Source organism: Lissotriton helveticus, chromosome 1_1 (genome assembly GCF_964261635.1).
Source record: "Lissotriton helveticus chromosome 1_1, aLisHel1.1, whole genome shotgun sequence".
NCBI classification, from domain to species: Eukaryota; Metazoa; Chordata; class Amphibia; order Caudata; family Salamandridae; genus Lissotriton; species Lissotriton helveticus.
Window position 1 is genome coordinate 1,518,032,262 of NC_136057.1, and position 12,046 is coordinate 1,518,044,307.

The window sequence follows — 12,046 nt, forward strand, 5'->3', positions numbered from 1 at the left end:
TCATGGAACATCGCAGGGCTGAAGAGTAAGCTAACATCCCATGACTGGTTAATATTCATAGACAAACATGGTGTCATCTTGCTCCAGGAAACCTGGCAAGTGGAGCCAATGTATAGACCAGGCTACTTAAATTTTTATAATCCAGCCATTCCGAGCGCAAGGGGTAGACCGATGGGGGGTTGACCACTTGGGTCAGACAGGATGATAGCTATCACGTCAGCCAGATGGACTCTAAGAGCAGCAATATCTTAATAATTAAAATTCAATGCCCTAAATCTAGGGATCTCTATATCTTCAACATCTATGCCAGGGGCAAGCCTGGGGGCAAAGCCTCAGAGACTATCACCCTTCTAGATTCGTATCTTGACCTTTACAGGGGGATTACATTAGTAGCAGGTGATTTCAATTGCTGTTTCGAACCACTAGACATTAATCCAGTTATCTGAGGCAGTGTGTCGCTTTCTGTTTTGACCTTAACGGTGCAACCAGGGTAGACAATGAGGACTGAAACTATAAGGGCACTGGTTTGCTGCACAGGTATACCTGCCAATAGATCGAAATCAACAGGTCAGGGTATGCCAGCAGAGATAGGGAGCGAGGGGGACCAGAAGCAGCGTAATCATTGGACCAAACAGGGGGGGGGGAACCTATGTGGTTTAAAGTTAGTTCCATTTCATAAGGTGCCAAAAAGCTCTCTTGTTTACGTTCCCTGGTCTCAATAGATCAAGTTTTGAGATCTGCAACATCGATGTCTGCCAGTCAGAAAGGGATGGTGGTGTAGGGTCCTTCCATTTTCTACAAATTTCTCTTCTGGCCAGAAGAATAGAATCAAAGAGAAGATATTTAGAAGAGCCATAACCCCCTCCATATCTCCAAAAATTACCAATACAGGATTTATCATGATCTGGTGACCCCGGGAGGTTGAAAGTACAATACCAATAGAGCCCCAAAATTGAGACAAAAGAGGACACTCATAGAACATGTGTAAATCCGTGGCCGCTATTGCCCCACACCTTGCACAGGCAACCGGTTGATCTATAGAAAATTTTGAAAGCCTTTGCGGCGAGTCGTAGGCCCTGTGTAGGGAAAAAAGATGGTTACGTCGAAGCCACGCTGGGTTAACTATTTCCCATAATATCTGAAAAGAGTTGAACTAAAAGCTTTCCACAACATAATGGTCTGGAAAAGTTCTCCCCCAGATTTTTTCGGGCAGCTTGAATTCACCGTCAATCTCCTCCAACATTAAGTGGTACGAGAATGATGTCTCCTTTTTTGCCAGAGTTTTGTCTAATAGTTGCAATTCTAGATGGTTACCATACCCTAGTAGAGATCTAAACTTGACGGTGGATTGTGCATGAGCCCAACTTGCTATCTGTAGGTATTTAAACCTCGACAGATTAGGGCCTATTTTAATGCTCAATGAAGCCCAGGCAATAAGTACCCCGTCGACAAACAAGTCACCCCAGACTTCAAGCCTGACCTCTCTCAAAGGCAGAGCAAGGCTGTCTTTGAGCCAACTAGGGCCCCCTGGTAAATCCCACAAAGGAGCCTTACTAGAGAAGTATCCTAGTTTAATGGAACTTCTAACCTTGGTCCAAGTTTTGGCCATACCCTACACAACCTTCAGTTTTTTTTATTTTTTTATTTGGGTTCCCCAAATTTAAAAAGAAACCTATCCTGTGCTAGCTTTGCCCCACTAAGCATGGCACTAAACATACAACCAATCCCAATATTAATAGGTGTTTTCAAAAGCATGCGGGAATGGGTGAGTTGGAATGCCCATGCGTACAGTTGGAGATCTGGGGCTGCTAGCCCCCCCTTCTGTCTACGGCGCCTCAGCTTTTTCCAGGCTATTCTAGAATTACGCTGGGCCCAAATAAAATAATTGATTTCGCTCTGTAGTTTATTTAAAAGTGACGGTTCAAAATAAAGAGGAATAGTATTAAATAAAAAGGTGATCTTCGGCAGTATGGTCATCTTTATAAGGTCAACCCTTCCCAGAATGGACAAAGGCAATGATGACCAGGAATTCATAAGTCTCCGGCATTCTTTAGCTATAACAGAGGAGTTGGTCTCAACAATTTTATTATTATCTTGGACGATTTCTATACCCAAGTATCGCATTTTTGTGCTGGGCTGGGCCCCCACAACTAAATCATTATGGTTCCAGGTCATAATCTCAGTTTTAGAGGAATTAACCTCGTATCCTGAGATCCCTCTGAAGTCTATGGCTAGTTTAATAACAGAAGGGAGTGCTGAACTTAAATCTGAAGTAAAAATCAGAATATCATCCGCGTACAGAGCCACCCTTTTCTCCCATCCCCCATACCTGAAAGGCTTGATGTTAGTATCCTCCCGCAACCGTTGGGCGAAGGGTTCGATATACACATCGAACAAGAGGGGGGAGAGAGGGCAGCCCTGACGCGTTCCCCTAGTGATGTTAAAAGGTTCAGTCAGTACTCCATTCACCAAGAGACAGGCTGAAGGATTTTGATAGAGTAATCCTACTGCTTGGCGAAATCCTGCTCCCACATTGAACTTACCCAAGACCCCCGACAGGTATGCCCAGTTCACCCTGTCGAAGACCTTGGTAGCGTCCAACGTAAGAACTGCCAGGGGCAAACCGGAAGATGATGCAATATCAATTGCCCCTATTAGATCGTAAGTCAATTCTAAGAGTTGCCGACCCCTAACAAAACCTCTCTGGTCTTGATGTAAAATGTCACCCGCATCCATACCTAACCTGTTGGCCAAAATTAAAGCAAAGATTTTATAGTCCGCATTTAAGATGGAAATTGGACGATATGACCCGCACGAAGATGCTGCTTTACCAGGTTTTAGGATTAAAGTTATTGACGCTTTATCCCAGGAGGTTGGAGGTGACATCCCGTCCTGAAGTATCTGATTAAATTGGGAGGTCAAAAATGGTACAATTGCCTGCTCTAAAAGCCTATAAATCTCTGCAGGAAGGCCATCAGGGCCTGCCGCCTTCCCGGACTTGCTACTCATAATAGCTTTCTTGACCTCATCCTGTGTAATCGCCTGATCTAAAGACGCAGATTGCTCCGAAGTCAATGATGGCAAAGAGGTCTTGTTTAGCCAATCCGCAATAAAATCTTGGTTAATATCCTTATCCTCCTTGCATATGCTTTGAAATAAAGATCGAAAAATTGTTCTAATTTCTTCATCCGAAGAATAAACCACATTATCAAGGGCAAGTGAGGAAATATTGTTCCGGACCTGATCGGTCTTAGACTTCCAGGATAGGAGTTTCCCTGCACCTTCCCCGTATTCAAAATGGGCGATTTTACTAACTTCCCATCTTTGTAATACACGTGCCTTTAGCACGGAATCCAGATCTCCCTTGGCTCGAACCAGCTTGTCTTGTAGCTCTTGCAATAAGATAGGCGAAACAGATGACTGTAAGTCAATTTTTCTTTGGAGCCTGCCTATTTCAGCCTCCCTTGAAAATACCTCCTCTCTGTACAACTTCCTCATATGAGAGACCTTACTAGTAAGTTGGCCCCTAAGAAAAGCCTTAAAAGAATCCCATACTGAAACTGGGGTGGCAGTGCCAATATTAAGGTCCAAAAAACACTTGCTTTCATTTACCAAAAAAGAGATTGCATCTTGTTTTGAAAGCAGTGAACGATCAAACGACCAACTTCTAGGGGCTGCTTGGGAAGGCCTGTAATTACCATTGATATTGCCGAATGATCCGACAGATGTGAGGGGAGGTAATTAATGTTTTTTATCACACTTTTCAATGACTGACTGATCAAAATATAGTCAATCCTGGATTGATGTCGATATTTATATTTTAAAATCGCCCGCAAATATAATAGGTTCCGAAAAAGAAAGCAAATGAGAAAAAACAGAATCCAAGACAGAAGGATCATCCACATTTGGGCCATAATAACCAACAAAAGTGATTTGTGCCCCTAGAATACTAACTGTGGATATGGCCCACCTATCACCTTGATCTGTTAATTTGGATACCAAGCGGGCTTTTAAAGATTTTTTAAACAGAATTGCAACTCCTCTGTTATTTGCTAATTGCGTTGTGGGGATAAAAAAATCAATCCACAGATTCTTCTTTACCAGATCACGCAATTCTAGTTCTGCCAAATGGGTCTCCTGGAGAACAATGACCTGCACATCACAGTCACAAAGGTATTGCAAGATCTTATCCCTTCTAGGCTTTGTACGGAGGCCATTGATATTCCAGGAAAGAATCCGCTGACTATTCATAGAAAAGCCGCAACTTTCCTAACACCCTAGGAATGCCATGTTCAACTGGGAGGAGACCACACAAGATCAACACAACCGAGCCAGAGATTACCTTAAAGCAAAAAAAAACAATCCGGTAACACCAGGAAAGAAATGAGGAATTTTTTTAATTTTTTCCCCTGCAACACCCACCCACTTAACCCGTGACCCAAAGTACCCCACCCTCCCCCCTGGGAAACCCTTGCCCTATCTATCCGGAACGTGTCCAGAAGATAGTGCCCCCATCCGAGCGCTCGTAGCAAAAAAATTACAGAGAGCCCGAGATATCTAAGAGGTATCTAAAGGATATCTAAGTGAATTCAGGATTTCTTTTTTTTAAATCTTTTCTTCCTTCTATTTTTTCCCTCTGTTTCCCTTTCCTCCCCCAAGGGTTTACCCACTGCCTTATAAGAAGAAGAAAAGAACAGAGTGGGGAGCCTCTTCTTCATACCTTATATTATATAATTTACTAATGCTCCCAGCTCCTCTAGCCAAAATAAGAAATAGAGAGACAACAGCAATTCATTTAGAAATAATTAGATCTTCCAACTGCTATCCATAATATCCCTTTTGTTCTTTTGTTTTTTTGCCTATATTTTTATTTATTTTTTATTGTTTCTATGAGAGGAGTACAAACCATTTATGGAAGTCAGTGGAACCCCCCGCCTAACTTGATGAGCCATCCTTATTGCCCCAAGCCAACAACAACTCATCTGCCGTTTGAACTGATCTTATGTTGTACATTTTATTATTGTACATGATCTTTAATGCGGCTGGGAACTTAAGCTGAGCGGAGGCACCTAACTGCTTAAAGGCATCTAATCTCCTCCCCAACTCCGATAGTTTATCGAGGGTTACCCTAGAGAGATCGGACTTTACTTGGAAAGTGTAGCCTTTTCCACTCAAGGACTTCTGTTTAAGGGCCTGACTAAGGATCATCTCCTTAATAGTGTAAGTATGAAAGTTGACTAGGATTTTCCTAGGTTTTGTTCTCTGCTGACTTTTCCTAAAAGGATCCCTATGGATTCTTTGGATATCCATACTCAAACTTTCCACTGTCTGTTCAAGATGTAGAGAATCTTTTAAGAGCGTGATAATATACTGTTTTATAGCAGAGCCCTCACTCTCTTCAGGGACATTAAGGATTCGAAGATTGTTGCGTCTCGCATTGTTCTCTAATGTCTCCATTCTCTCAGAGAGGGCAAGATCTTCTTTTTTAAGGTGCACAATGTCTGTCTTGGCCTGGTCTAGATATAATGAGAGTCCTGCCACAGTTTCTTCTAAAGCCGTAGTCCTGGAGTTGAGACCATTAATCTTGTTATCAAGGGACTCACAAAAGTTCCTTATTTCTGACTGGTTGGCTGCGGAAACCTCAAACCCCTTTTTTATGTCCAAAGACAAAGATACAAACATGGATTGTAGTGAGATCTCAGCCGAAGTAATAGTAGAAATAGACTCGCGATGTGGGCCAATTGCCAATGAAGCCAATCCATCCTGAAAAACATCCCCCGAGTCTGATAGATCTAAGTCAGCTAGAGGCTCTAGAGACTTTGAAGCCTGAACCACCTGTTGCTGTAAATCACTCTGGTACACCTGATCCACTGACCTGTTATCGGCTTCTATTCCATTTTTCAACTCCGAAGCCATATTGTCAGAAGGCATATTGTCCTGACCGGTTAAATTGCCCTCTGTGTTAAATAGAGACATAGGGGCAAGGGCCCAAACCGGGGCTGGCGAATGGGGAATATTAAGCTCAGACAGTGGAAGCTCTTTCGCTAAGTCAAGAACTTGAGGAACCACCTTAAAATAAGATCTTAAAGAAGGTGTAATTTTCGCATTTGTGCTTGAACCCAAAATAGCAGCTTTAATGACTTTTGCTGACTTGCCCCCCTTTGAGCGCTTGTCTTTAACTTCAGCACTTAAAAAAAGAGGAGGATTTACTCTTATTTCTAACTTCCACCCCAACAGAACTGTGACCCAGCCCTTGTATCCAACGTTTTGCGCCCTTAGTTGTATCTGATGGAGATACTCTCTCCTTGTTACCTTCATGTATCCCAATCTGGAGTTTTACACACAAATCAGACTCAGAACCCTTCCCCTTTATGCCTCCAGTGAAACCCAGCCTTAAATGTTTAATTGTTAAAGGGAGGTCAGTATCCCCCTCAGTAAGAGCTTCTCGTACCTTAGGACAGTTCTTCGCTTTTGCGCCAAGTTTACCTTTCTTCCGTAATCCTGGACCTGTTTTCGGTGAGGCCAAGCGAGCCGGAACGACTCGTGCCCCCCTGCTCTGCGCTCACCTTAGCAGTGCAATCTTCATCTGTCTGTAGCCCTTGAAGCTCCGTACAACTATCGTTACCAGCACACTCCACGGAGCCTCGAGTAGCCTGCAGCAGGCTCTGGATCCGTCTCCCCTTACGGAGCTCCAGGGCGGCCGAGCCCCAATGCAGCAGACCTTGCTGCTGTCTCTGCAGCAAACGCGTAGAAGCTGCCTCCTCAAAGCAAATGGAGGATCAAGCTGGGGACGCAATCGCTGTAAAACCGCCCCGTGAGCGAGGGGCGGGTCCGAATGAACCCGCTGAACGAAGCCGCCACCGCTCCTCTCCGCCACAGCCGCTAGCCGCCAAACGCCGAACCAGCAACGGGCACAAAACAAACAGCACACCCGGATGATCCACGGAAAAAAGAAACCCTAAAAAAAGACAGGTAGTGGAGATATTTCCTTCGCTAATCACATCCCTTAGTATCTCGACACAGGGGTGGAAAATACAAACTACGAGCACCGGATCCCGGAGCACTACGGCAACTAGCTTGCTGCCGCCATGTTTCCCCCAGAGCCGACTGACAATGTTATTGTATGCTGATCATATGTTGTTATATAAGTAAGTCCCAGAACACTATATTCCTTAGCATTTATCACCTACTGTCTATTTTGACAAATCTTCTGGTTATAAAGTTAAACAGGAGAAAAAAGAGCTCTACGTTTACCCAGACATACATTAAAGAGTCCTGCTGATCAATACAAATTTGCCTTGAATGATGACTGTACCTTTATGGTTTGGGATTCATATTTCTGTTTATTTAACCATACCTGGTCACTAGGTTTAGACCCATTGGTGATAAAAATGATAAAATAATTTGAAAGATGGAAACACTAAACTTGGGTTTTTGTTGAAGCATTTGCTCTATTAAAATGACAATTCCTCCCAATTTTCTTTATATTTATTCTAACCTAGCAAGAAAAATCTCAACTGCTACATTTGTTCAAATAAAGAAGTTATTTGCCATCTTTGGCTGAAGTAATTGCTGTAAATGAAAAATGTATCTTTAAGCCTTAACAGATTGCTAGTACCAAATTTGGTTGTTGTTTCTCTCTATAGAAAGGTATCATAAAGTATTTATACTATATCAAGACCAAATTTGGTTATATGTCCCCTTATCTGAAACTTCACTTTGGGTACATATTTGAATGGGTTATTTGACAGTTCACACTACTTAAGTGGAATGTGCTCTACGGGGGCTACAATGTTTCATTTATGATTTGAAAATCTGTGCATGATCAAATGTGTAAACAGGTAACTTGTTAAAAACATTGATTTACATTCAGATATTGACATTTTTGCACCCCTATGGAATAATCCTTGACTGATAATGGAAGATAATATGTTAAATTTGCACATATGGAAACAAGCTGGAATTAAATATGTAAATAAAAAATAGTTAACATTCTAAGATACGTTTATGGACTATCAGACTAGGGAGGAGTTAATTATCTGCTGGTAGAGCAATAGTAGAACAGTAAAATTATAGGACAGATTGAAATACTAGATAGGATAAATGCTAGTGTTGCTCTAATTTTGAAAGCTTCTGTTGTGTACAAGAAGCTGACTAGTAATTCCAGGACATATTTTGCAGAAATATAGATTTGATTGGATAGTGCAATTGGTAGTTGGCAACCTTCTAAGCTATGGGAGACGCACAGTTTATATATAGAACTTTGGCTCAGAACTAAGTTTGATGTAGAAGAAGATGCTTTGAAGAATACCTTGGTTCCCAATTAATATTAATAAACGGGGATTTTCACATTCTGGTATGTGTTTGAGATGCAGAATAAGTAAGCTAATTCGCTTTCTTATGCATGTGCCGTACAGGAGTGTTAAATAATTTGGGATGACATTTTCTAGTTTCTGATGAAGACTTTCACGTAGAGGCTGAATTGATAATTACCAAATTACCTCAGATAACACATTTTGATGGGGTCAAGCAGCAATTGATGATGAAAGCCTTAATTATTGGCATAATAATACTTTCACACTACTGGATTTGTTAACATACAATTGATAGATTGATTGTTGGATCAAGAAAATGGTTTAGTGAGTTTACAGGGTAAAAATGCCAACATTTCTGCCAACGATCTATGAACAGTTAGATTTACAAATTTGTGATTAAGTCCTTAAGCATGAACCGAAAAAATATATTACAGCAGGAGGACACTCCTTACGTTTAGAGACTTACACATTGCTCCACCTCAAGAGGAAAATACCTATGTCCTTTTTTACATTTTTTAACCTTATGAGGTCCACCATTGGAATTCTACATTTTTGACAAGGCATAGACTGTCCTTTAGAACCCCTACATTGCACCAGCTCTTGTTATTTTTGACAAACTGTCTGGATCGCCTTTTTGGACTGGCAACCGTTTCATTGCCGTTTTAGCCCTGAAAAAAGTCACCTTCGTGACGAAACACGTGTTGGCTGTACTTACTGGACTGGCTGTTGCATGTACCACCTGAAATATATAAACATAATTTGAAAAACGCTGGATTCAGTATTGTGGAATATTTCTTTGGTTCATGCTTAAGGACTTAAGGGCAGATGTATCAACTGAATTTTTAGTCGCAAACGCTGCAATTCGAAAAAAAGCTGTGTTTGCGATGAAAAATGTGCAAAACAGTATGTAGTAAGGAAATCGCATCGCAAAATTAAGGAATCGCAAAATTTGCGATTCCTTAATTTTGCATGAGCATTTATGGAATCGCAGATTGCGATTCCTTAAATGCTATGCAACAAGCATTCAATTTTTGCGATTTCTCCTTAAGAAATCGCAAATTACCACCAACTTTAAGTTGATGGTAATTTGCGATTTGTTTCACAAATGCACTTTTTGGCATTTGTGAAGGTGCCATATGGTGCACATACATGCCCTTAGGGCATGTATGTGCTCCATATGCGCACACATATTCATTTCAGGGGTGCATCAGGGGGTCCTAATGACACTCTTGCACCCTTGAAATTATTCTCAATTTGGGATTCTCAAATTGCGAATCGCATATTGAGAATTACTCAATTACTCAATTACTTCACATTCATTCCTATGGGCCTCCTGGCCCATAGAAATGAATGGGTAAGTATTCCTTATTTGCGATTTCGCAATTTGCTAATCGCAATTAAGGAAAACTAAGAAATCGCAAACATTTTTGATTTTTTACATACATCCTTTTTGCACTTATCAAATAGCGATTCTCAAAAAAATCGCTATTTGAGAATCGCAAATGGGGATTTTCATACATATGCCCCCAAATCACACATTTGTAAATCTAACTATATATAGATCGTTGGCAGGACTGTGTTGGTCTCTAGTTTTTCTGATTAACACGAGAGTCATTGCTTGAGTGGATATTGCATTTTGGGTAGTATGATGCAAATGTACCAAACAGCACCCTAGAAATGCATTAAATGATTCTACTACTTACATAATTGCATATTACGAAAGAGTTGCAATCAAATTCCCATCACTACCAATCTCTAGAGGTTTTAAAAAAATGCAAACATGATGGAATTTGGAGATGGGATTCTTAGGAAAGTGTTATTCGAACTCGATATTCATTGCTAGTGGTGTCACATATCCCCCATTTGCCACTGTCCTCTTATAGTATGTTTTAATATTTTGCTGGGCTAATGCTAGTTGCTACACTCAGACATCTGTATACGGCAAGGTTATATATATTACGAAAGTCATTAAGACATAAAACTAACTGGATAACAATGCACTGTCTCTTTTTTGCAACACTGACTTGTTGACCAACATTTCTGTACACAATGTTGGTCACAGTTCTGATGAATGTGTTTTTCTTTCATTTCTTCAGCTTGATGCCAGTTCACAGAAGAGCTTTAGGCAGCATGTTGAGGCCAGTCTGAGAGAACAGGCAGAGCAGCTTCTCGCTGAGCTAGTCAACAACCAACAGCAAAATCGAGAGTTACAAAACAAGCTAGTAGTTTCAGAAGCTACAGTCACCGCTCAAGCTGACCAACTCAAGCAATATCAAATCCTTCTCAGTATGTATCTGACACACTACGATAATGTATTATTTTGTCTCACTGATTTTCAATAATGCTATGGAGTTATACTTTTTTAAGTCAGCTATCAAACAGTCAACAATTTTATATTCCTAGTGATTCTAAGTTTCTGTGTAAATTAAAAGCCTTAATTCTGATGTTTAATCACGTGAATTCTGGTATGCTGCTGTCCGGAGCACCACATCTTAAGTGAAAATGTATTGGCCTGTATGTGGATGTTTTATGCTTGTAAAAACATGTCCAAACCATTCCAAATGAGGATGGGATATGGCATAATTTGCTATGGGTGTAACATTAAGAATTACATGCATACAGTTGTGGAGGCTAAACAGGATAGGCTTCTCACAGGGTCGAAGTAGAATAGTTCAATCATTGTGAAAATCCTAGCATTTAGAACGAATGGATAAAGCATTATTAGTTTAAGGCATTTTATACTTGAATCCTTTTGAGTCTCTTTGTGTATCTTCTGGTTAAGTTATAGGATTTAAATTCCCAAAAGCTACCAAATGTCCTAACATTAAATACTGACGAGAAAGCCATGGTTCCTCTATGCCTCATCAACAGATATATCATAGGTGTAGTGGCAGCACAAACATCACCACACTGCCCCATCAAATTGTCTTGACTGATATATGGAGGGTGAAGAAAGTACATCTGTTTCCCTAGGAATTCATTAATTAGTCTACTGATACTACCTATAACATAATTCATTAAATGGTCTACTGATACCACCCATAAAAGACTAGTGTGTCACCCCTACAGTGTATTAGGTGATGGGGATATCTTCTTATTGGGAAAGAGATCAATACCTGAAATAATTATATTTGATCACAACTGAATTGAACTGTAGCTCAAGCAGTCGCCTAAAAATAAATTGCATTGCAGTTTGGGCAATATTTCTGACCAATTCAGCCCCATGTACATGGTTATAACATTTATCTTGTCATCAGGCCAAACCAAAGTGGTTTTTGTAAGTAGAATAAAATCTCATACTGTGATCCTTCCTAAGAGATGCCTTAATATTTTGGACTATATCTTTGAATAATTGTTAATTATGGATTTTATAGTGTTACCCTATATTATATAGTGTTTTTATAAATCCATCATGTTTTATGCACTTTACTCCTAATAAACCTCAATCTGAAAGAATTAATGGAGAAAGATTATATGATGGATTTCCTTGCTTTCCAACTCTAAAAACCTCTTCCTAGGAGACTTTAACCTCCACTGGAATAAAAAGGATGACCCCTTTGTTAACCTCCTCCCTGATCTACTCGATATTAATGACCTGAAACAACTCTGCCATTCTCCGACCCACACCAAAGGGGCCACTCTGGACGCTATCTTACTTACAATGACTTGGCCTCCCTTTCCAACATCATCCCCATTAACTGGTCAGACCATCACCTCATCCTCTTCTCAAT

The 12,046-nt window shown here is 40.6% G+C and overlaps 1 protein-coding gene across 6 annotated transcripts in view; it reads left to right on the forward strand.

The window, feature by feature from the left end:
• The window catches only part of PDE4DIP (phosphodiesterase 4D interacting protein), a 1,524,691-nt gene that overhangs the window by 1,045,705 nt on the left and 466,940 nt on the right, over nt 1-12,046 (forward strand). For all 6 annotated transcript variants that reach the window (XM_078686955.1, XM_078686929.1, XM_078686947.1 and 3 more), the window contains one exon: nt 10,412-10,601. In XM_078686955.1, coding sequence (XP_078543081.1) covers nt 10,412-10,601 — 190 coding nt within the window. The remainder of the gene's footprint in view (nt 1-10,411; nt 10,602-12,046) is intronic.